Here is a 26,272-nt window from a genome sequence, read left to right on the forward strand (position 1 = left end):
TGGGTGGGTGTCACTGCACCCCAAGCAGAGGTGAATCTATTACGTACAACTCTGTCACAGCTGACAGTGCAACATGCAGTTTGCTGTCACTCTTGCAAACAGCCTCCTCTTACAAGCAGACTTAAAGCAAACTCTAATTTCAATCTACTGAAAAATGTCTCTTGCCAAAGCAAGCTACAGCTCCAAGACGCTGCAGTTTTTCAGTTCTAGGTTTTGCTGGACAGGACACAGAAAACAAGACAAGTTTTCTCTTCAGCCTGCAGTAAGACGCTTAAGAAATTGAAAAGAATGAAGTGTTCAAGAGGTGTCATAGAAGCACCACTGAAGTTTGAACAATGATGAAACGAGCAATTTGGCAAACAGGTCAGAACTTGTGTGATTCAATTACCATCACCAGTAAACTTTCTCTGTACCAGAGATTAAAAAAAACATGTACCCAGCATAATAGCAGAGCAACAAACATAACTGCTGTAATATAAGAATAATCTGAGCAAGTGTTTCCACTTACCTGGTGCAGTAAGTGACAGTCAAAATTAGGGACACTTTTATCTCTTGTTATTGTTCTCCGTAAGTGTTTTTCTCTGAAAAAGATTTTAAGAAATCAAAGAAATTAAAATGTCTTCACATAAGCCTTTTATAAAGGACTCTCTCTCAGAAGCTCCACAAGGTGGAACCGTCTCACCAGAAACAGACATCTCCCTGACACCACCTTCCCAGAATTGCAGCCTATTTGTATTCCCTGTATTTTACTATGGAATATACATTAGGGCTTAAAAAGATATTGAGCAAAACCCAAGCAATGAGTGAACACCACTACAGTATATTTAAGCAGTCTGATTCTGAAATGCTTAACTGATGGTACACAAGTATTAGTGCAATCCCAGTTTTAGATACATTTTCCCTCCCTCCCCACCCCAGTGAGCTTGTCATGCCCAGAACATCTGCCTGGGGATGTGACAATGCCAGCCCTGCAGGATTAACATCCACTGGCACACCACCATGTCATGGGTAACCACCCCAGACCCATTTTGGGACTTAGCAGCTGCACTTCACCTTTGCTTATGGGAAAAAACAAACACACTCTGAGCAGGCTTCTCTGCTTACTTGTTAAATCTGTTAATTGATTGGACCAGTTGAAGTTGTCTGCTTATGGGATCATCGGCTTCCTTACAGGGCTTAGGGTGCACTGGGGGTTTAAAAGAACAGGCAGCTAAAATTACAACTGGGTCTCACTTAGGAATTAAAAAACACAGTTGTGATTTTAAATTGAACATAAAACTGTAACAGTGCTAACTTGAATTAGAGTGGTGATTTGTCTTTTGAAATTTTAAAAACTTTTAAGTTGCAGAAGTAACCATTCTTCCTCAGATTATTACAACTGGCCAAGCTTCTGAAAAGACTATAATTCTGGACTTTGAGGCCCCAAATGCCAGTTTTTACCAACCTGAATTAAAACAGAGATGCTAAACCACCTCTTCATTAGTATTATTCACTCGTATCTTCTATTGCTCTTTTAGAACTATTCAAAACATTTGAAAAAACTATCCTCAATTTTAGGTGTCAGCACGCTGTGATTAATTGTGATTTTCTATTAACCAGACATTCGCAATCTTTCTGAGGGAAGGAAGCAAGAGTTACTTTGAAAACTCATGGGTGCTGAAATGGACACTCCTGCTCCTCATCCTCCCTGATTCCTTCTTTGCAGCCTCCCTGTTTTCTTTCTACAGTCCTGGTGGCACTGTGTCCTTTTCTGAGCTGTCCAGCCCAGGGGACACAGCTTTTCTTACATCCCCAGGGTAGTGAACTTGAAAATTCACCTGAAAAACTTCTGAGCCAGCATAATGGGAGCAGTGGATAAGGCAGATCAGAAGCTGAGGGTGAGAGGTAAGGAGGAATCTGTGGTCCTTAAGCTCCATCTCAGGGGCTGCTTAGGCACATTAAGATAGGGCCATGTGTCAAATCCTTTAAGGAGTGAAATAACTTTGCATCATTGAATATAACATATAATGTTATTGCTATTAAAAAGGGGAAGGTCACTGCAAGATAAAAGGTATCAAAAGGATGGTTACTCATCCTTCCCCAGGCACTGGGGCCCTGCTGCAGCCCAGCTGTGCTGGCACTGCACCTCGTGGCCACACTGTGCCACCTCCTGCCACTTGCTCAAAGTCCTCTGCAGACTGTGCTGGAAGGTTCACAGTCACCTCTGTAGCTCTCATTTCTGTCCCAAAACACGAGAGACAGTAACTAATGAAGAGTCATTCCCTGACCTGTTTTAGGGCAGTATAAATGACACACAAAAGTCATTTAAATCTATTTTGCTTTTCACTGAAATGCACAGTTCCTACATGGCTAATTATATAATCTCAAATGTGGTGTGTTTTTACCTTTAAATGTTTTTGTAGGTAAAACTCATACATGTACCCCAAAGTAGGTGAAAACTAAGTTTGAAGCACTGGCATGCATAGAATACAAAGTCTGCTGCATTTAGTTACAGTATTTTAGGTGTTACCTATCATAAATATGAAAAACAATTGACTGTTCTATTATTATATGTATAGCAATTACATAAAATGTTTTATACAGTCACCCATGAATTCTTAAATATCTTTTTATCTATACCAATGAAAATATCACAGGTACCTTTTTTCCTTATCTTGCCAGTAACGTGCTGCTCACTCTCCTTCTCTCCCTCTGCTGATGTGGGGACACAGCTTGGTGCTGCTTCCAGCAACTTCATGATGTTTGAGTTCTTGATTTTAAAAGTTTACATTTTCACCATTATTAAAGAAAAAGAAAAACAACAGTACAATTTAGTATTCAGTCTGTGCAGAGTATGTTAATAATGCTTGTATGAATCAATACAACACATATAAAATAACTCATAAAAACAAACTTGAAATTCTATCATTCTGAGTAGGGACAAAATCAGTGCTCCACAAAATACACTTTAAAGCAGTGATGATGTTGGAGTCCTGATCTCTTATTTTAAGCTGTATTACTTATGGGTAAGCCAATTTCAGTTTAAATGGTAACATCCATACCAAAATTGATTCAGTACAGAATTTTGTGGTCATTAAGCTACATCTCAGAGGCCATTTAAGCACATTAAGATAGGAGTTATGTGTCAAATCCTTTAAACAGTGAAATAATTCTGTATCATTTAATATTACATATAATGTTATTGCTATTAATAAAGAGGAAGGTCAGAGTGATCTATTGCAAGATAAAAGGAATCAAAAGGCCTGCAGGGCAGAAGATGGTGGGTGAGACAAGGAACGTTGCTACCAGCGCAAGTGATCAGTGCAACGTGTTCATTTGTCTACATCCAACATTGCTTCTGCTCTCTCTGCCATTACAAAGACTTTAACATTAATTTTATCCAGCTCTGTGCTTCCACTCTTTCTAGACTCATCCTTTTAGTCTAGGATAACTTATTCTAGAAACTCAGCCGGTTTTCCCAGGCCACCAGAATCATGGCTAGGCTGCAGTAGGAACAGGCACCCCGGCGTTTCTGTGCCCCCAGGAGCTGGCTGCAGCACTCACGGGCTCGGCGCAGTCTGCAGGGCTGCAGGCGCAGGCTGCAGGGGTGCAGGCGCAGGCTGCAGGGGTGCAGGCGCAGGCTGCAGCGGTGCAGGTGCAGTCTGCAGGGCTGCAGGCGCAGGCTGCAGGGCTGCAGGCGCAGGCTGCAGCGGTGCAGCCGCGCTCGTTGCGCAGGTGCCGCAGGGCTCCGTGCTGCAGCAGCAATGCCACCAGCTCCTCGCTCCCGCCTGCCGCGGCCTCGTGCAGGGCTGTGCTGCCCTCGGCGTTGGAGAGGTTCACGGAGGCTCCGTGCTGCACAAAGGGAAACCACAGTGAGAAAGGAGCAGGGCAGGGCAGCAGCCCCAGAGCTGCACACGGCCAGGGGCAGCTGCACCACCAGTGCCACAAGAACCCACCCGGCCACGTTGCTGCCCCATCTCATTGCCACGGCTTCAGGGATCAGCTCATTTCGGTTTTGCATATATCTGTTACATATTCCAAGCTTCAGAGAAACCCCCAACCCTACGTGATAGAATCCCAGGCAAGAAAGCCTGCACCTGCCACATAAAAGTTCCATAAAAACAGCTACCTGTACAATAGTGAGGTAATATTTATCTAATTAACATCTGTGAAGGGATGGGATTGAAAGGAATAAGTTTAGAAAAACTCCTATTTCTTTCCCCAAGTATTTTTGACAGAGGAATGCATAACTAAAAATACTGATCCTGAGTACTGGGTAAATACAGGTATCACATGAGAAATACCAGCAAAACACTCTGTCTTCAGTGATCTTACCTGCAACAACAGAGCAGCAGTCTCATAGTGACCATTCAAGCATGCATAAATTAAGGGAGTATTTCCATATACATCCTTTTTATTTAGTTTAGCATTGTAATCCATCAGACACTGTACCACCTATTGAAAGAAGTAACAACTTTACTCTTACTGAGTAGGAGTACTGAGTTACTGAGTATGACACTAATTTTCATACTTTAACACCCACATTTAAAAAAGAAAAAATTAAACAACTACAAAAAAGGCCAGAAAATAAAACTCAAGGTGTATGAAAAATAAATATAAACAGAACTTAACAAAACAAAACCACCACAGCAGCAGCATCCTTTTCCAAAGTCATCACAACACTTGGAAGGAGTTCTTTATACTGTAATTACCCCATGAACTAATCTACAACTATCCCATGAATTAACCTACAACTCTGAGTTGTATTCCTTGCTTCCCTCGTGCCTTTTCAAAATTCTCTTTTTTTTCCCTCCTGAAATCTTCAGCTCCTTATTTTTAAAATCCTATTTTTCTTCTTTTCTGCATCTTTCCATTTGCCTTTTTGCCCCTGCTTTTTCATATTTGTTATTTTCCTGTCTCATTTACTCTCCCTTCTGTATTGACACCCTCTTCCCATGGGCTTATGCTTCTCCTTCACTGCTTTTACTTCCCTGACTCGAAGTGAGGGATGAGTAATCTGCTGCCTCGAAGCTGCACTCCACACATGATCTATTTAAGAAGTTGAAAATACAGTAAATATTCAGTACTGTGGCTACTGAAGATACCAAGACACAAACATAACCCAGAGAAGGTACAGAGGAACAAACACAGAAGATTCAGCTGCACAAGGGATGTTTAAAGCATTTGAAATACGACAGAAGGTTTTTGAATCATGTGCATTAAACCAGTATTTTAAGTCATATATGGTTATATACATAAGTCATATATGTTTATATAAGTCATATATGCTTTTATAAAGAAAAGGTGTCTACTGAAATGATTTCAGCTCAAAGTTCCCCTTTCCATCTGGAGATTTAGACACCAAGAACAAAAGCCAGAACCACCACACTCATTTTCTCTGCTCCTGGTTGCTGATTTAGCCGGGCAGCTTTGGGTGGGTGGCAGGTGGCAGGGAGGTCTGTGCCAGGCAGGGTTACCTGGGCGTGTCCCCTCTGGCAGGCCAGGTGCAGGGGAGCTGCCAGCTGCGAGTTCCTGGCGCTGGCCCTGGCGCCGTGGCGCAGCAGCAGCGACACCAGCTCACTGTGCCCGTGCAGAGCAGCCATGTGCAGCGGCGTGAAACCCTCCTGGTTTGAAACATTCACCCCCAGCCCGTTGGCACAGATCTTGGAAAACTTCTGTTGAGGAAAACACACAATAAAACTATAACCATGCTTTGTTTTAATTCATTAAATAGCCAAATACCTGCTAGAGTTTGTATAAAATGGGCAGATGGGCATTACAAGAAATTCTGCTAGAGTCTAATTTGAGGCCTTCAGAAAAAGCCAGTGAAGCAGAGCAGTTTGTTGGTATTTTTCAACAGTAAATTAATTTTATTGTTATCCCTTTTCTTCCAATGTGATAACTTCATGGAGAGCAATCCTAGGCAAAGTATTCATGATATTAAAAAGTGGCTAAAGCAGCACAGGTTGAGACAGAAGTAAAACTGAAAGTTTTTATACAGCTGTTAGGATGCTCATACTGGATATGAGGCAGTGTTAATGAGTTACTTTCATTTATACACATATTTATGCTCTTTGAGACAGACATTAAACACCTCTTAATGCTACATGAAGCTTGGGGTAGTAAGGATACAAACTAAAATTAATTTAATTCACCTGGAAGCCAGAGTAGCCCAGAAAGAAGACTCCCTGGGGGAATCAGGCTAAGGAAAGCACCTGCAGGACAGTTTACCCAGCTGTACAGAACATCCTCTTTCACTCCTCTTGCAAACTGTGCCTGCATGACATTTACAGTGGTGCACAACCTTTCATCCTGTGCTTTCACATGTGCCTGCCTAACACAGGGGTTAGGATTAACTAACAAGTTCCTTCTTCTCATGCAGCAGACAAGTAAATTCCACAGCAGATCCATTCCCCTCCCCATCAGCAATAAAACGAGCTTTATGGATTCTGGCATCTTTAGCACCTGATCTCTGTCCTGAGGGCACAGAGACACCCCTTACCAGAGAACAAAGCACAGTGTAAACGTGAAACATTCCAGGACAACAGCACACTCTAAGCCTGCACAAAATAAACCTGTGGTGGCAGTGGGGAATTCAGGAGTTAAACCATCTCACAGTGCTGTTAACCCCAAAGCAGCCAATAAACTGAAAATTTGTACTTAGGTTTATTTTGCAATGACTTATCCAGTCATGTACCCCTTCAGACACGTCCTGGAAGGCAAGTTATAGAATTTCTATTTCCAAAAAGCTGGGATTGTCCCTTATGTAAAACAACAACAAAAACCCCAAATCAGAACCACATACACACACACACAAAAAAAAAAAATCCCACAAAAAAATCCAACCAAAAAACAACAAACCAAAAAAACCATAGAAAGAGTGCATTGAAAAGCCTTGTTCTATTCTACAGCGTGGTAATTTAGGGGGAAGGAAACCTTAGCAACTGAAAAGAAAGCCTTTGTATTTATATGAGATCTCTGAAGAGGCTTTAGATATGGCTTGTAGAAAAGATGCCATGCAATTAAAAAAAAGACTTTATCAGCATTACACGGATTCTGGGATTAGCAGGTATTCCTTGCTGAACTGATTACTAACAGGTAAGTAGATGTGCTGTGCCAGTAGCAGTGTACACTAAAGAGAATCAGAGGCTTAGAAAATAATGTTTACTCAAAGTGGCCCAAACCTTCCTGACAGCACTCCACATAACCTAAAAGCACACTGTGACACTTTCTCAATCCATTAGACATTGTGCAAGTCCATGAACACCGTTCCTGTATCCAAAATGTTCAACAATTCCATTAAAAAAATAACAATTTCATACTCTCAGATAAAGTGTGAAAATCTGTATATAGTTAATTTATTTTTAGACAGAGAAACAGACATGCTGGGCAATATGAATACTATTTCCCTGGAGCTAATACATTACAAGCATATAAATTACTCTTTTTACAGAATGAATATTCCAACCTTTTGTGCTGGCCCACATTTTGAGCACTGGCATAATGGATGGCAGAATTCTGGTTTTAATGTACCAGCTGTGTCATCCTCATCTTCCAAGTCTTCTTCCACCCATTCCAAGAGATAACGGACCTGGCATAAAAAGCAATTCCTTCTTTATAAAGTCCAACAGTTCCCTGTCCTAACAGATGTGCACACGTAGACAAGTCAGAATTGACAAACACACACTCGTGAGTCTCTCAGGGGGAGCACACAGCTACCTCCTGCCATCAGCTGCCCACAGGCCAAATTAAAAAATCAAGTGTTATTGTTGACAAAGCAGCTAGGAAGTTCTCCAAGTACAGTGAAGTGAATTACAAATGACTTCCTGCTGCCTAATCACAATTGCAGTGCTCACCCACTCCCAAACACTCCACATCCTTTTAGCTCAGATGATTTGTGCTAGCTCATATCAATGTGAATTCTGCTTCATCTTTTGATTTAAAGAGCATAAGGAACGACAAGGATGCCACCATTTAACTGATCCCCAAAACTTTGCAGGGGCACTGACTTTCCTTAGGTCTCTCACTTAGGAGTCGGACAGTTTCACTTTTTCCTCAATGTACAATGCCTCATTTTTGAGAGAGAGGCCCTTTAGTGAAATCTTAGAGCTCAGGGCATTAATTTGCAACCTGCAAACAGTGATGCTTAGGGCATTTACATTTTACATTACATTCAACAAAATAAAAGCTGTTTAAGCAGTACATTTTTACCTTGAAATTCATTAATCTACATCTCACTAAAGACATTTTAGAATTAGCAGTGATTGCATTAAGTCTCCATTACTACTGGACCAAGGCAAGAGCTCTACAGCTGCTAGCCCAAGGGAATGGGGACAGTGGGATTTCTGAGACATCCCTCCCACTCTGTTTACCCTCACACTTGTCACAGGTTCTGCTCCTCACCACTGAGCTCTGGGAAAACAACACATCCACGTCCTAGCCACTAAAACACATGCAGCTACAACAAGTCCTAGAAGCCAGGAAGGGCCCTATACCTGATTCTGAATTATAACATATTTGAGCCTGAAAAGGGATGTTTTTTACAGAATATTGCTTTCCCTGCAAACTCCACGTTGTTCTCTGCAGTAAAGGAAATCTCTCAAGCCTGCCTGTTTATAGAAGGCCAGCTCAGCAAAGCTTTACTACTTGCTACATTTGTACATGTCTAAAATAAGCAGAACTGTCACTTCACTTCCCCCTTTCCTTGGAGACTCTTACAATTGATTTCCTCCTCCTCCTGGGGCAGCCCAATCCTGCTGCTTGCATTATCCAGTGCACAGCTCCCAACACAGTGATACCAGTGTCTCCCAAAAACCTGAACACACTACTCCAGTGCCCACCTCATTATAATTACACTGCAGTAGCCATTCTTCTTGGTTTAAAGGTATTTTTGGTCAAAATACTAACTGTACTTTCAAGCAGACACACGCTGAACCACCTCAGGAGATTGCCCAGTCTCATTTGCCAGGTAATTTGTCACCTGAAAAGTTCTTTACACTGCTGGGTTACTTTGGAATACTCAGCTGATCACCCTGGGTCTCTGTTCCCTCACTCCAACCTTTCAGCTGCTCCACAGCACTAATTTCAGACAAGAGATTTGCTTTTTTTCTGTGGTAGATTTGCACATATCCTTCCCACTGAACAGGCTGGATACAAGGAAAGCTCCAAATCCAGTAGCTATGCTGATACAACACCAATGACACAATAATGTTTCTTTTTCTTAAGTCTTCCAGTTTCACAGCACTTTTTTAATGCCTCCTCTTGCAAAGCTCAGTTGGCTGTCACAGCAAACATCTACAGCAGCCCTAATGACCAGGCTGCTGTGGCTGTTCCTATGGAGACAGACCTCAGGCTGCCAGAACAAGGTCAGAGTTTTTAAATATTTGTGTTTTTTTAATAGACATGCAATCTGTAACCTTTGCCATCCAGCTGGATGATTCTCCTTGTATGAACAGCTTCACATGAACTTCAGTAATGAGGAAAGTAAAGCCACAAAAGAGAAGGTGATTCTGTCATCTGAATTCACAGACTGGATTTCTATATGCTTTTCATTGCTGGTATCTATTGAGCAGTGCTAGATACTGATTTCCCAGCAAATTATAGCACTGTACTTAATTTTCTTGATGAAGTTTAGATTTTCACAAAGTGGGTGAAAAGTTAACTGCAATACATGTACATTTACTACTGGCCAGGAAAATGGAAAATAGCACTATTGTATATGTTACTATTTCTTGAAATGACTTAAGGGCTGGCTTGGAAATAATTACTTAAAGTCACATTGTAAACTAGGACAATAATATCTACCCAACAACGGAACAGCTCTTTGCTCTATCAGTTAATAAATTGTTTGTATCATCTCAGTGGAATAAAACAGAAGAGAAACAGAATTAACGTGGCACATATTTTGCAACATGGGTTTTCTATCTTCTGATGACTCTATGAGGCTTCATTGGCATTTGTAACTCCTGGTACAAACCAACCCAAAAAGGTTTTTCAGAACATGCACCCAATGGAGCAAACCTGCATCCTCACACAGCTTTATTGTTTTGTTCTGTGACCTACAATAAAATCAAGAAATCTACAACCTTACACACATTTCCAAAAGCAAAACTCCTAAAGACTCCTGTGTCATCTTCAATGTTTCAGTAGAATGACATTGGAAGTATCTTATTTTTTAAGGAATAAAGGCAATAATAAATTAAAGAAGAAAAGAACAAAAATAAAAGAAGACAGGTGGTACCACAAATTATAGATCATTACCTCTGAAACTGGCAATATTATCTCATTAGGTGTCCATTTGAAGTAAAATCCAACCTACACATTGCTATGTGCCCCACAAATAGCATCTCTGTGCTGACTAGTGTCACCTGAATTTCCTCTTTACATGAGATTATTACACAAAACATTCTCCAACTTGACACTGTTTACAGATAACTTCCTCAATTTGAACAAGATAAAAAGGAATTCAGTAATGTTCAACAGCCACATTAACACTCACCATTTCCAGATCTCCATCAGCAACTGCTCTCAGGAGTTTTTCTACCTATATATGAAGAAAATTATTTATTTGCTTTGTTAGTATTAAGCAGAACACAGAAAATCCTGTGTCCTTTGCTAACTTCCTAAGCTCATGCTGTAGGATTACTGCTGGCCCATTTCATATTTATTGATAACGTTTTAAAGGAAAAACCTTCTTCCTTTATGAAACAGAGAATCTGCACAAGGCCTGTGGCCATTTGATGATCTCTGACTTGTTTAGTTGAACAGTATTTATCTAAATCGAGGATATGTGGCCTACCCATAAACAAAGCCATGCAAGCTGATATATATTATTATGCTGCTCCAGCAGGAGCTGCCCTGTGCATTTCTGTGTGAACCTAATGTTAAAAATCCCTGCTCAAGGCAAATTCCTTCCCTAATACACACTAACACTGGTTGGACTCTTGCTGAGCTGTGCTACTCTAATTATCCAGCACACAGCTCCAAACATATTGATACCAGTGTCTCCCAAAAACCTGAACACACTACTCCTGTGCCCATCTCTTTATAATTCCAGTGTACAGTATAATTACAGGAACACAAAACTATTGAGAAACAACAGTTTAAGATGAAAAAGATGCTTTCCAATTGTTACTTTTACGTCTGCAGATAACTGGTTTAATCCTGTGTTAAAACCGAAACATTTACAAATCTAACTTGACCGCAAGTATGAAATTCGTTTTCTTACTTAAAATCTGGGAATATATAAATACCAAAGGGTGAGCATTAGGACAAGCAGCAGCATTAGCCCATTTTAGTGTAAGGTGAGTGGGACCCATAAGCCCTGATAATTTCTTTCCAAAAATAACAACTTTCTTAAGTACTTTCTTTAGTACTTTCTTAAAGCACTAAAAGCTGCCTCAGGCCCCAGCAGTGGTACATTTGTTATGCAGCTTATAGATAATTTATTAGGAGTACTTAGGGCAAAATGTCTGCTCCATGCATTTCCCCATATTTTCAGTTTGTTTCCTCACTCTTCCATGGAACAGAACCTTCCTTTAAATGTAAAAATAGAATAAACAAATCTATTACAATTCACCTGCATATCCAGTTTTTCAGGTACTGAAGAGAAACTGTGCTTGGAGATACTAGTTCCAACAGAGCAAGTCCCAAATTTACAATCCTGGCTCTTTCACTCTCTTTTCTAAGTCATAATAAACAAGCCACTATTGACTGGCTCACTTAAGAGTTTAATTCAGTATTGATTAATCAAGGTCTGAGTGGATCCCCTTAATCCAAGATGAAAACCTTGAAATCTGGAAAACTGACTGTATCAGTTTCCCATTATTTCCAGTGGTGTTTCCTTCCTGGAGCTCTCTCAGCACCAGGCTCTTGCCTCTTTGAGCAGGGAGCCCAGGTGAAACTTGGCAAACAGAAATCAACTAAAGCTGGATTACAAAGAAGGTCATTAACCCCAAGGAACTCAGGTGTAAGCAGTTTGTAATCTTTTTCCCTGGTTTGAACTACAGTCTTAGTAGCTGGGTGTGATAAATTTATTCCTTCAAAGAAAAAATAAATCCTCAGTCTACAAGGAGAACTTATTTAGAGAGCTTGACTCTGTAGAAACAGGGAGGTACAGCCCTACACTGAGCTCTCCTAGAGCAATGCAAGTGTGAAATCATATTGTCCACTCAAAATTTGCATCTTTGTGTTTCTTCAATGTTTTTAGAGAACTGAAACTTCTAGCAAGAGAACAATCTTTTAATACCAGGAAAAGGAATAAGTTTAATGTAGTGGTGATACTGAGAGAAACACATACTTAGGGTAGTCAATTTGGAAAAAAAAATGAATAGGTAGACTTGGAAAAATAAAAAGAATCATCAGAATGAGTGGTGATATGACAGTCTTGGGAAAGGGCAACAAAGTGTGGATCTGAAATCCCACAGGAAAAAATTCAGAGGATGCCATCTGGTGAGGGCAGAGTAAAATCAGCAAACACATACATGCAAGATATTTAATATATAGTCTGTACTTCTTCACTTGTTACAAATTGATTCCCATACCTATTTGAAAGCATGTCTTAACATTCCAGTTTGTTGTTTGCCAGCATACCTGTACTAGTCTCTTTTCCCTGACAGATTTTCTAAGCTAACAGTGGCACTTGATTCCTGGATGGGACAGCCAGGTGCTTGGGGCACTGTACTTTGGTAAACCTCAACAAATTCTCAAATTATGTAGTTAACTTCAATAAATATGAACAACTACTTCAGAGAGGTGTCAATTTTCCCTCAGAAATAACCAACAGAGCACTTGAAACCACACAAAAATAAGTACTGAGATAACAAGCCTCAGGGGACAGAAGTTACCATTTTCCAAATCAGACAGAAGGCTATTCCTGAAGAAGCAGCTGAAAACTCTGTGGCAAATTATTACTCTTATAGCTTCGTTCACTTTGTTTACTGTCAAAACCCATACCTCAGTCTTACCTCTTTATAACTGTTTTTTGCTTCTTCTTGCCTTATATCAGTTGATGCTGATGATAGGCTTGAGACAGATGATCCTCTGCTGAAAGTTTCTGTTGAGTGCTGAGGAGACCTAAGCGGTGACTTACAGTTGGAAAAAAACATATAAAAATCAATCAAACAAACAAACAACCATAAAAAGTTAAATATCATATAAAGGAGGTTAAGCATAGGCAAGAAACAATTTAACAACTTGCATGGGCTGTTACCTCAGAAGCACTCTGTCCTCTTTCAAATGTTAGGTAGTTTACTTCCATCAACGACAAAATCTGCACAAAAATATTAGAGAGAACCAATGTAACTCCACTTATAGAGGAATCTACTGACTGAAACACAAATTAGCTGACAACCTAATAATTAGTGACAGAATATAACTGAGCAGATTAGAAGTACCCATTAACAAGTTCATGCTCTATCCCACAGAGGGTATTCCTGCTGCTGGAGTTAAAATGGGACCTTTCTTCCTCAGAGTAAAACACACATTTTCTCTTTAATAGTGAAACCCCCTTAGCAATGGAACATCTCCACCTCTGTGGTGTGGCATCAGAAGGAAATCAGGCTGGAAGACACAGAGGAATACCTTGGAATTCAATGCACACTGTAGGGAGGTCTCTTTCATCCGGTTCTGAATTTCTGGGTTTGCCCCATTTTGCAAGAGCACTTCAATGATCCCTTGATAGCCCCAGCGAGCAGCGATGTGGAGAGGAGTGTCTCCCTTCTCATTGCCAACATCCAGTCTGCAGGAATGCACATCATAGTACACCAAAGCCTTGACACACTGGGAAGAAAAGGAAAGCTATCAATAAATTATAGTGTTGTGTCTCAGTTCAGACAACAGGCACAATCCTAAAAGGTTTGTTTTTATTGCTGCTTATGTAACCCATTACCTAAAGAGAAGGTTTTAGTGGTTCAGTGTCATTAAATAAGGAGTTAAACAACTACATTGCAAAGCACTGCTATCTTTAATGTGAAGTCATATTAAAAATTGCTGTGAACTACCAAATAAAGTCCTCATTTAGAGCATTAAACAATTTAGCCTTCAAATAATTTTATTTACTTTAAAAAATATGTAAGTTTAGTGCTGATTTGCATCAGTTTAATTCCATTGCATTAGAATGCCCATTTGGTTTGTTACAAAACAATTACTTACATCCTCATGACCATAAGTGCAGGCTAAATGAAGTGGAGTATTTCCATTATTGTCCTGAACATCAGTACTTGCCTTGTAGTGCAATAAGAGCAGCTTAAAAGAAAAACAAAAGTAGACATTTAAGTAGCTAAAAAATTAATGTACAAACAATTATTGCTCTGCAGATTCCTTTAGGGTTCTGGCATGATGATGAAGCACTTCATGAGACATTAGCTCTGCCTCCCATTTCAGTCACCACCCTCTTGGCACTGCAGCACTGCTTGTGCCCTACCCTGAGAATCAAAAAGTCTCTTATTACATATTCAGAATTTTAATTGAAAAAATTGAATTCTGTACTGCAGCAAACACTGCAGTATATTCACTACATCATCTACCTCACATTTCAAGAGCCTATGCAAGTGAAGACACAACTTTATTTCAAAAATGCTAACTGAAAATATCACATATATTAAATTCAAGTAGACAATAATTACTGTAGTTACACAGTCTATCTTCAACACAGTGTGAAGCATTTAACTCAGCCCAGTGACTGCAGTGGTTGATCTGTCTCAAGCAAGAGCAGAGATGCTCTCCATTTGTATTATGTATTGGACATCTGTGTTAATAAAGTGGATGAATTATTAGGTATGCAGAGCTGCCAGCTGGTTATTTCCAATGGCTGAAAACCTTGCAGTAGAAGAAAAAATAAACTATCTTGGAGACTACAATGATGAAAGATCCTCCATTCTGACAGCTTACACAGTTCTGGTAGAAGTTCCCCAGAAGCTCTAAATGACAGTAACAGTAGAAGAGCTTAGTAAGAGGCATGTATTTATTATTTAGGTTAGGTGTTGTGCTTACTGTAACATTCTGATATCCCTTCTGACAGGCGAGGTGAAGGGGAGTTGAACCGTGGTAATCTGTGGCATTGACAATGGCTCCTTTGGCTACCAGTAAATCCACTAATGAAGTTTGACCTTGGAAAATAAGCATTCAAAGAAAGGTGTAAACTTTGCACACTGCTACTTTTCAAATTCAAACAGTGACTATAAACCAAGATACCCTGCATTTCTGCACACACTGTTTCCATATACTGCATATTCACAGCCTTGGTATTTGGGGTTTTTTGTGGCAGATATTTCAATGTCAAAGCCCCATAAAATAACCTCCAGCTAAAAGCAAGCTATATTTGTATCCTACAAGTAATAAAAGAAAATATTTGGAATAAATATAATAAAAAAGGAAATTATAAATATGAAACCACCCACTAAGAAAATAATACAGCTTCTAATAAAAGGAAAATTAATTGCATAATGAACATTACAATGCAGGTGTCACAGATCTACAATGCACAGCCAGCTGCAGGAAAGAGAAAAGTTGTTTCTCAATCTGCCAGTCCTTTAAAAAAAGACTGACTTCTAAGGATATATCTTTATTTTTTCAAACCTGAAGAAAGCACCACTGTGGTAACCACTATGGCAAAAGTAGAGTCAACAACCAAAGATTAACTCAGCCATAGGAAACTGAGCTTAAAAGAATATACAACAACTTCAGTCTGTGCTCAGATAGAAACAGCAAAGTTTCAATAGCAAAAAAGCAATAAAACAACTTAATGCAGAATTCCAACTTCAATAAAAGATGGGAAACAGGCTGACATAAAGACAGGAAAGCAAAAGGAGGAGGAAACACCAGTGAAGCCCACTCACCACAAATAGCAGCTATATGAAGCGGAGTGTATCCCCGGTCATCTCGGGAAAAGGGGGTGACAATGGAAGGGTCATTCAGTTTCCTTTAAAACACAATGTTTGAAAGCAGCTTAATTACCCAGGTGGTGGTAGGAAGGAGGAGAGAAAGGGAAAAGCTACCAAGAATGGCAAAAAACTGATTTTGGAACTTTTTATCCTTTTACATTGACAAATTATTCCATACAGAACTTTACATTTTGTTAAGAGAAGTGTGTTAGTCCCAGATCTGTAAGTTTGATTCAAGAGAAGAAGCACCATGTTTACCAAAGCCCACATAGGCTCCATCACAGAAGGGTGGGTTCCAAAGGATTCTGTATGTTCCCAATATTTCTTCTGTTTTTCAAACCACACACACCCACATGCTCTCTACTATATCCCAAAGTGCACCCAAATTCCTCTAGCACCAAAAGCAGCATACTTCCTGAAGCAAATCTTAGATAAAGGCTTCTACACAGCTTTGTCTGCATTTGTGGGGTGAAGAGTGCTCACCCAGAAACCAGCTTCTCGCATTTGTCACAGTAACACAGCGGGTGACACATTTTCTGTACAGTGTCCTTATCACTGTCACCTTGACTTAGCAGCCGCTCCACTTCCTCCTGATCACCTGAAGCAATATGCTACAAAAAAAAACAGGAGAGAATGAGAAACCAATATAAAAGACCTCCTTTTAAGACAAAAAAGCCGAGAGTAATTTACTGAAGCACAAAATGAAAGGAATCGATTATGAAAGACGTAGTCAAGCATTAGAAAGCAGAAATGAACAATGTCACAGCACAAAACCCCCTAATGGGCATTCAGTATTAAAAAGAAACTGTTCTTGGCTTACTTCACTTTCTATAAAAAAATTAAAACAATTCCTATTGTCCTCTTTAGACTCAATCATGAAATTGAGCTCCCTCTGTGCAAAGACGTGTCTATAAAATTACTAAGTCTCCAGCCATAAACTGTGAACACATATAATTAGGAGCTCTGCTTTGTGTCCTTGTATAGGCAAAATTCTTTTAGAATGACAGTATGAGATTAACAGATAATATGAAGTAGCTGTCAGGTGACTACATTTAAATTATTTCCAAAAACTCTTCCAATTTCAAGTACTAAAAGCTGTGAGACACAAGCAGTATCACATCTGTGATTTAAATGGGCCACACAATACCAACAGCAGTAGCATTTCATCCTCATTTGCTTCTATATTTCATATAACATGTACTGAAATTCATAAGATTATATTATATTAGCAAGGCTTTGGCACAGAAATGTACTCGATTGAAAAGACAGAGTAGATTTTAGCATCTACTAAAACACATTTCACAGTACTAATGTAATTAACCCTTCATGACTTTCCAGAAAACTTCAGAAAAGGAGGCATATAAACTTGAAATGTGCAAATACATACATACATACATAATAAGAGTTATTAACCTTAAACAAGCAGTCTATTGGTGCAGCAGACATCTGGGACAACAAGTTCATCCTTTGTCTTAAGAGCAGCTTGTCACACAGACTCTCAGATTCCTGAAAATAAAACAGATAGATTGATTATTTATATAGTCATCTACAGGCAAAAGTGCAGAACCCTAAAAGTGGAATTAACTTTAAAGAATACTAAACACTTATTTACTGTGTATGAATTATCAGACACACGTGAAATATGAATCTGTTTCACTTTTAGGATTTTGAGCCATAAAAGACTGGGCACCCATAGAAATAATAAGTAGATGTTCCCCAGAAAATTCCTTTACTGAAATTCACTGTTAATTAACATTAATGGTGGTACCATCTAAAAAAGAACACAGCAAAACTAGAAAATATGTATCAAAGACAGAATGAACTGTAAGAGGTACAACACAGCTTTCTCAAGAGGAGAAATTAAGGCAAATTCACATAAAATACATCTATGGATGGCCACTATAAAAGATGACCCAGATACAACACTGACTCAAAGAATTCTGAACGCTCTGCTGCTGGCTGAAAAATAGAAGATTGCACCAGGCAAAGCATTGCTCTGCAGCAGATCCATCTGTGTAGATTTCCTACTTGGTTTGAGCTAAGCAGATACAGCTGCAACCCTTGCAGCAGCACTTAGAGACAGCTGAAGAGACACTTCAGGAAGCACTAAAGAATATAAAGGCCTCCAATGCCAGGTGAAAATTATTAAGTGGAGTTAGATTTAGAGACAGCAGCACTGACCCTCCCATGAAATAAAACAAAAACCTAAGGGAAACACTTTCTAAGAATGCAAATGGAAACTTTTGCATGTGGTTGGTTCTGATCCACAGCTGCTTATGGTTGGCAGTGGTGCTGTTGTAGGATAATGGCTCTCCATAAATGGAAAGACTTCAGCATCCATGAAACAGAAAACCACTGCATTAAAGACACACACCCATGTATCAGGCAAACTTCAACAGTTTAGGATCTGGGCTATGGCTTTTGCAATTAAAGTCTGTCAAGACCAGATGTAAATGAGTAAAACCAGCCTGACTCCACTCTTACATTAGTAAGTCAGCATGAAATTTGAGCCCCATAAACTGCAAATAAACAACATCAGTTGATTCAGACTTTCTAGAAATTAAGACTATTCAGGTTTCAAAATCAACACAGATGCCTTTCATAAAGCTGTCCAAAAAACCCTTAAGAGTTCAGCAAATAAGGTCATTAAAAACATGCTTGTGAGATCTGGAGATGAAAGCTCTTCTCTGTACTTCACAGGATTTAGACACACGAAGGTGACAAATATTCACCAATCTTTTCAACTCTCTGTACTTTAGCTAACAATACCCAAGCATATCTTCTCAGAATTACAAGACATACAACACTAGTCTCCTTGGATAGAATCTTCACTAGGAACAGGAATAACTTCCCTAAGACATATCTGATCAAAAATTTAACTGCTAGTACAAGTTCCTAATGTCTAATCAGAATTTCTAGTGTAGATGCTCACAGACAGCTTTATACTTGCATTGTGGAGAATCTAAGCAACCATTAGCAAGAACTAATGTAGTTTTAGAACTGCTCCTTCCACAGTGTGTGTCTTCAAGAGAAGTGTTCTCCAACTGGAATCATTATTTTAAGAGAGTCACATGAGACAGCAACCCTAATGTAGCAGTATTATATATTTATTATACAAATCAGAATAAAAAGAGCCCAGGTGAAACCATGTATCTTTAATAGTGAAATATGGAATGATGAGAATAAGATATTGACTGAAGGATTAAGCAAGTTTGGGCCTTCAAAGTCAGAAATTACTTACAGCCCAAGAACTTTTATTTCTTTTAAAAAGAGATTGCTTGGAGTGAGACTTTCAAGTATTTTAAGAGTATGTTGTTTAGAAAATACACACCCAAACATTAATGGCCTTTTTTTATCTAATACAACAGTGCATAGTAAAAGAAAGTATTTATACTTATGAGAGTGTACCTTTGTAATGATCTATCCCAAGTGATTCTCACACATTACAGCTGAGGACTTGGAGGAAACTCAGGTGGCAGAAGCCAAGAAAGGAACTCTTGAACACAAACTAAGGCTAATAAAGTGTTTGGTGAGGAGGGAGAGCAGGGATCATTTCCCCATCTCAAGCTCTTCCCACACATGAAACAAAATGCTGCCTATTCCCTCATGGCTGGCTCTGACTCCCTGTTTCCTTATACCTCACTTGAACCCTCTGAACCTCAGAGCCTTACTACACAGTAGCTGTGCATAGGAATGAGCTAGTATCCAGCACTTATTAACAGGAATTCTACTTGAGTCATGTTGACAATTCAGAAATTAAAATTGACTCTCTCATGCTTTACAGGCTCCTCTCTTCCCCACAAAGTGTCTCACAAGGACTTGCATGACCTCGGGTGGAGGGATTTGGCAAGAATGTCCTTTGTGCAATTCACTTACTGACAGGAGGGTGAGAATGTGCCCATTATCCCTCAGGGTACATTAGTCCCCTCCTGAGTTTCTTTCTGGAGTAATCTTCATTAGGGATTGGACAGCAGCATTACTCAGCTGCCAGAAGCTCCATCTGAAGCCAGCTATAAAATTAAGCATAACCACATAAGGGGCTGAATGAAGCCCTAGGGCACAACAATGCTCCGGCTCATTTCAATCCCACACCCACTTCCAGCACAATCTGGAGAAGGAAATCATAGGGCAGCAAGATGACAGCTGCTGCTGCTTCAAAGTTCATCCCCTTTACCAGAGATTAAAGCAAATATCTCAACTGGCAACTTTCTGAAGTGAGAACTATGCTCCTCCACCTCCTCACTATTCTTTTTCCATTTCCACTTCAGTGTCTTCTCATAGTGTGCCACCTTCTCCTGCCCAGGAGAAAAGGGTGGTCTGGATGTTTCCTTTCCAGCTGTGTTAAGGGCAAGTTGTCCCTCACTTCATCCTCAGGGTTCTGCTGCCTTCCAGCCAGGCTGACTCCAAGGAAAGGCAATGCAAGAGGACTTTGTGTTACACATTCACCCTAAAGAGATAAAGTTCTCTAGGTCTGGAGCTGATCCAGCTGAAGTATGGGCAGAAAGACTAATGGCTTGCTCTTCTCGTGGTGCAGACACTGAATTCCTCATTTAGACTTCTCAAATATATAGTTTATCTTTTAAGACAGGAGCCACCCAAAGAACTATTACCTTAATGGAAGTGGCACTTAAGTTACAACATTTGAATGCAATCCCAGTATAAAAGCTGCTATCCTTAACTACACCAAGACAGATAGGATGAGGCATTTAATAGGAAATGGTCTTTATTCTAGAAATGCAAGAGCAGTATATTCTATCATAGTTTGCTGGCATTGTTGTAGAAGACAATTCTACTTTGGTTTCAATTTTCTTTCAGAGCCCCAGCATTGCTCTTTGTATATTGATTGTGAATGACATCCAAGTGACTGCAGGAATTAAAGTCACATAGCAGGTTGTTTCTTTTAAACTAAGATTTTTATTTTTTTTAAATTTAATTCAATTACAGGCAAGAAACACCACTCTTTTTTGCACAATATGAAAGTGTTGGTTACTTTTTTGGGGGGTTTTTTTGAGTGTACAAAACAAACTTGCACAAGTTCATGGAAAAATCCCAGAAAAAGACAAAACCAAAAATAGCAAGAGGCCAAAATGTTGCAATAAGTGCTCCTTAAGACTGTGCCCCAGGTTGTCCCATCCCGAGCCCTGCACACTGAACCATTGTTCTGGCCCCTGCAGTTAGACTCCAGGGCTTTGCAGTTGGGCAGACTGAGACACATTGAATTCACACTGGTTCCACGTTCACTCCTTTTGATGTCCACATCAGCTCAGGAAAACCTAGTTTTACAATAGTAGAAAATTTTACAGGAGCGGTAAGATTAGATTTCTTGACTAAAAATCTACAAAATTCTTAAATTACAGAAGTCTCTAAAGTCACATCAGCATCACCCTTGACTGGCCTGCAGGGATGTGACCAGATTGACAGCAGGTCTAGTTGCCCAGTAGGAAATCTCTCATGCATCCACAGATTTCCTGCCCCTGCTAGGTCAGAGATCCCAAGAGCCACACTGACCTTCAAACAGCACCTTATCACAGCCCTGCACCCCCTTCAGTGAGCCATCAACTCAGTGCAGCACTGTAACCCACACTGCAAACACATGGAATTCTTCCAGTATGAAGATTTACTGAATAATTCTAAATTACACTGTTATCTCCAGTCTGCTAACACAGCTAAGCTTTTATAATTACACAAAAATTTAAGCTGTGCCTGCTCCCAAGTACTGCACTGCTTTCACAATCATGGTAGAGTACAAACAGGAGATAAACATACTGGAGACTCAGCTGTAGAAAATGGTGCTGTCATTTTTCCTCTAACCATACACAGAGGCAGATTTGACATTTAAGTACTTCCTCAAGAAGTATGCAACGAACAAAAATATTGGCACATAGTTAGGACTTCATTCTAATAAATTAGGTAAATTTAGCATTTGCTTCAGGTAGTTACCTCTACTCATTTTTTTAAGTGAAAAAAAGGAAATTCTTATGCTAGTTATTTGTATCCTCTGGCTGGATTTGCACCCACAATGGTACAACAAGCAGGCATTTGACAGAGTTTAAGAGCAGCTTACTGTTGATCTGTCAGAGAGGTTGCCTTGCCGGATGTATTCTATTGCAGCCTCAATGGAGGTCAGGCAGTACCCCAGCTCATCCTTCACTGAGCTGCAGAGCCTGAAGTTCTTTATGTAACTCAAGTTGGCCATCCTGGGAAGAAAGAAGTTAAGTTATGAACCACTGAAACTAAGACACTAGCATGGCATATTGCAGCTCATCTTAGGCAATCCAGGCAGATAAAAGGGTGAGTTGGCAAAAAGCTTCTAAAAAGCCTGTTAGGCCAGCAATATGGCTGTTCTGTGCTTGTAGAGTGATCAGATCTCTACTTATCTCTTATATATTCAATGAAGAGTTATCAATTGGACAGAAGGAATAGAAGGATGAGATAAGGACAATAATGGGAGATCAACATCTTTGAAGTGAGTGAAGCAGTGTTTCCAGCACCATAAGCACCACAGTGGACAGCTACAAGTTAAAGGCCAAATGCTAATCTCACATATCCAGGAGAGAACAGAACTGAGAATCAGTTTGGGTACAGCTGGAAGGTTTAGATAGACTTTTACTGAAAATGAGGAGACACAATGGCACAAGCTAGCAGGAAGTAATTAAACATTCACATCTAGATTCTGTGTAAGAAATGCACCAAATTTTGATAAAAATGCACAGAGGTGTCACAGCTCCCAACATAGATGAAAGAGAACCACTCAGTTAAGGCTGTATTGACACACAGATTTGGTTGAGAGATGGCCTCCCACTACAACTTTTTTCTAGGCTGAGAATCAAAACAAAGGCACATTCCTGATAGCTCCTTCATTTAAGTTACACGTATAACACAGCTTTGCTATTCATCCTGTAAAACATTTTCTGCATTTCAACAGGCCCTCTTACACATTCAGTAAGTTGTAACTGTATGTTCAGAAACATTTGGCCCTACAGCAGCACTACACAAGACGGTAGGAAGGAGTTCTGTATAGCTAAAACAGTTACATACCAGTTTGGGATTTCTGTTTTTACAAGCAGATACAGCAACACAGAGAGAAGATCATCTGCACACATGGTTTCCATGTTAACTAAAAAAAAACAATTTACATTTAGTATTAGTCATGTAACAGCTCAAATCAGGAGCAATAACTCTATAAAGTTCTGCCTCTTAAGACTAAGGGCCAGCTATTAGTAGAGAATGCATGGAGAGACCAGGGCAGGCATCCAAATGTTCTCAATCTCTCACTGAAATAGTCTGCCAGGAGCCAACACACAGTTGCAGTTTGTGCAGTACACACTGCAATATTTGACTAGCATCCCTCCCTTCCCATGCAGCAAGAGCCAGGGCAGTAGCTCAAGATTTCTGAAATTCTTGAGGGCAAACACTAGTCTCAAAGTTGGCATATTTTTCCACAAGCCAGCAGTCTTCCTAGAGAAAAGAAGGGATGAAGTAGGGAAAGCATAAGTTCACTGTGCTACGCTATTTGTCTTGTAGAAGTAGAAGTATCTTGTCTTTTCAAGCTAGATAAAGTAAGTGCCAGGTTAAGGGACTGTGCTTTTGTATCACAGAATCTGCAATCCACAGCAGCACCTTTGTTTGGCCCCAGCCATCTTTTGCATTTTGCAGAAGATGCATCTCAAGAGTTATCAATTTCAAGATGTCAAGGGGAGCACGGACAAATACACAAGAAGGATTCGGCAGCAATCTCCAGTGTTTCAAATGGATCACCCTCAGGGTCCTGGCAGATGTGAGCTTCCTACATGTCCATGCTAAAACATACACAAGCTAACCCAGTGCCCCACCTCAGCCCACAGGAACCAGTGCTGACACATCTACCCTTCCCTTCTGCTCTGTTCAGAGACCTTAGAGACTCCAGCTCAACTGTGTTTGATCCCCAAGAGCTATCCAAACAGTTGTTTATACACTGAAGTGCTTTGTGTGTGCTGTTTAAGTTGAAAATTATAAATTGACTAATTACTGACCTCTTTGGCTTGGAGACTGCATAATAATTTGTACAACTTTACGCAGACAAAGTAGCTTCTGTTGGGGGGAAGTGCATTTGTTCAATTGACCCAGTTCCCGCTTTGCACGTGGTATATTAAAACTACAAAATAATTAGAAAGGAATGATTAGCATACAGAGTTCCTCTGCAGGACGTCCAAAGCCCAAGTTTTAACTTATTCAGAGCTGAATTGAAGAATGGTTCCAAAATATTCCCACTTCTACTCCAAGTGCACCTGCATTTCTGTAGCCCATAGATGGCTTAAAAACAAAAAAAAGTAATCAACCATCAAGGCAAAGATTGTCCTCATATGACACTTGCAAAGCTTTGACTCTACATCTCAAATGAAAGTATAAAAAATCTTGCTAGTGTCTTAAGGAAAACACTTTTTGGCTGGCATTATCCTATTTCAAACAGGATTTCAGTGACTCTTCAAGAACCCACAGTCATCTCTCTCACCTGAACTCGGGCTTCACTCCAATGTCTTTTTGCTGCAGGTCTTGAAGGCTCCTCGTGATTTTATTAAAATCAGCATCCTAATTAATAGAAAGGCAACAGGTTTTTTAAATGCCTTAGATAAACATCACTAGTATGGAGCAATCAAGGAAACTTACCTCACTTGCCTCAATCGTCCCCACATATTTGAAGACTAGGTCATAAATAGCATGATGGATATACATCTGTAGGAAAAAAAAAGTATTTTAGGCATGAAAAGGAGAATTAAAAACAGCTTGCTATTTATTTTCCTTCATTTCAGATGCTTACTTCAACTGCTTGTTTGATCAGATTCATCTGCTCTTCTTGCTTTGCAAGCATCTTCTAGAAAAGCAAAGCCATAAACAGCAAGAGAAAGTCAGATAATTCATTGCTTAAGTAACACTGTGCTATGTATTTAGGGGAGTAAGTCTTTACCAAGTGCGAATCTCTCAAAAGATGCTGCAGACATTTGGTATAAAGTGCATTGACAGAATCCTAGGAGAGAGAAAAGATAAAAACCATCAGATTCAGGTTAATGGGACTTGAAGAAACAAAGCTTAAATAAGTAATGTAAGTCTTCCCTGTCTCAAAAGTGTACAGTTTGGTAAGAGTTTTAGCAATAATAATTGCATTTACTAAACAGTTCAGATAGTGAAATTCTTAAATGTGAATTACCACTTCTCCCTCCTCCCCTTTCACAACTCTAGGCTACTCTGACACAGAAATGCTCAGTAAGGCAAAGATAACAGCACCAGTGAGGCTAATTATATTTAGCAAATTAGACATCAGGAAGGAAGATACTGACTATGTAGTGGCGGAGGCTTTTCCTTTCGTGTTCTTTAAATGTTCTATAGAAAGATCCTATGTATTTATCAAATCTCTCACAGTGCCTTCCCAAGAACTCTCTAACATCTTCAATGTTTTTAAGAGAATAGGAGTTTGATGAAGCTGTAGATTCACCTAAAATAAAAGCCAAGAATTAACACATAGACTTAATATATGTATGCATGGTAAAATACATTTTGTCCTTACATATACAGCCAGCTCGTGTGCACTGAAACATGAACTCAGCTCACTGCACCTTTAACTAGAGGTATTGCCTTTAATTAAATGACTTCAAAGCATCACATTTGAGCAGGCTCCCCTGCTTTTTATGTCAAGTGTTTATTTGGAATAGCTAAATCAGATTTCACTTATTTTTTTACACTGGGATAATTTATTACCACATGCACTCAGCTTATGAGTTGTGTAAGTCAAGTTTGAAAGCAGAAGAAAAGCATCTTACAGTGTTGACAGAGTGACCATGCAGGAAGTCAGGGTGCTTTAAGTGAACTGCAAAAATCCCATCATGAACTTTTACATAAGCTATTCTTTATTTAGACACGCTTTCTCTGAATGGGAGAGCAAAGTTAAATGAAGAAACACTAAAGCAAAGACACTTTTCTTCTGAATAAAACAATTGAAACCCTCAATGAGAAATGATGCTGTTTTTCCAAAAATTATTTCTAGGCAAATCTTTCATCTTCAGCCAAAGGCAGGCAGCTAATAAGAAGCTTAAATAATTATTTTCAAATTATTTTTGAAATTAGAAAATCCTACACTTCTGAAAGACTGTGATATGACTATATTCAGTAATGGCTATAAAGAATATCACATTAATAATTTTTAAGATCTACATTAACACTTACAGAATTTAAGGCTATATAAATGGCAGTTGGGTTTTTTTTTAAAGCCTTCCATACTTCCCTCACAGTACTACTTTCACACTACCCTAGTACTACTTCTCTTTGCATTCACTTGTTTCAAATATTCTTATTTATTTAGGAAGACTAATGTTTTTACTTCAGAAAAAGCTGAAGCTTCTAAGCTTCTTAAGGAGCTTCTGTTCTTAATTAGTAAACAT

General features: G+C 39.5%; 1 protein-coding gene across 6 annotated transcripts in view; it reads right to left on the reverse strand.

Annotated features, from left to right (window-relative positions):
- Window positions 1-26,272, reverse strand: part of ANKRD27 (ankyrin repeat domain 27) — a 54,644-nt gene that overhangs the window by 3,647 nt on the left and 24,725 nt on the right. For 4 of the 6 annotated variants that reach the window (XM_030282566.4, XM_072934514.1, XM_030282567.4 and 1 more), the window contains exons 5-28: window positions 25,175-25,329; window positions 24,805-24,864; window positions 24,658-24,711; window positions 24,507-24,572; window positions 24,352-24,428; window positions 23,873-23,994; window positions 22,899-22,977; window positions 21,925-22,057; window positions 17,274-17,366; window positions 16,344-16,471; window positions 15,816-15,898; window positions 14,971-15,086; window positions 14,131-14,223; window positions 13,561-13,758; window positions 13,190-13,249; window positions 12,945-13,064; window positions 10,478-10,522; window positions 7,448-7,570; window positions 5,457-5,654; window positions 4,315-4,434; window positions 3,544-3,831; window positions 2,641-2,749; window positions 1,105-1,186; window positions 509-581 (exon numbers count right to left, since the gene is read on the reverse strand). In XM_030282566.4, coding sequence (XP_030138426.4) covers window positions 509-581; window positions 1,105-1,186; window positions 2,641-2,749; window positions 3,544-3,831; window positions 4,315-4,434; window positions 5,457-5,654; window positions 7,448-7,570; window positions 10,478-10,522; window positions 12,945-13,064; window positions 13,190-13,249; window positions 13,561-13,758; window positions 14,131-14,223; window positions 14,971-15,086; window positions 15,816-15,898; window positions 16,344-16,471; window positions 17,274-17,366; window positions 21,925-22,057; window positions 22,899-22,977; window positions 23,873-23,994; window positions 24,352-24,428; window positions 24,507-24,572; window positions 24,658-24,711; window positions 24,805-24,864; window positions 25,175-25,329 — 2,675 coding nt within the window. The remainder of the gene's footprint in view (window positions 1-508; window positions 582-1,104; window positions 1,187-2,640; window positions 2,750-3,543; window positions 3,832-4,314; window positions 4,435-5,456; window positions 5,655-7,447; window positions 7,571-10,477; window positions 10,523-12,944; window positions 13,065-13,189; window positions 13,250-13,560; window positions 13,759-14,130; window positions 14,224-14,970; window positions 15,087-15,815; window positions 15,899-16,343; window positions 16,472-17,273; window positions 17,367-21,924; window positions 22,058-22,898; window positions 22,978-23,872; window positions 23,995-24,351; window positions 24,429-24,506; window positions 24,573-24,657; window positions 24,712-24,804; window positions 24,865-25,174; window positions 25,330-26,272) is intronic. The other 2 variants (XM_072934513.1, XM_072934515.1) reach the window with 2 other exon arrangements.

The sequence above is a fragment of the Taeniopygia guttata genome, chromosome 11 (genome assembly GCF_048771995.1).
Source record: "Taeniopygia guttata chromosome 11, bTaeGut7.mat, whole genome shotgun sequence".
Taxonomy (NCBI): Eukaryota; Metazoa; Chordata; class Aves; order Passeriformes; family Estrildidae; genus Taeniopygia; species Taeniopygia guttata.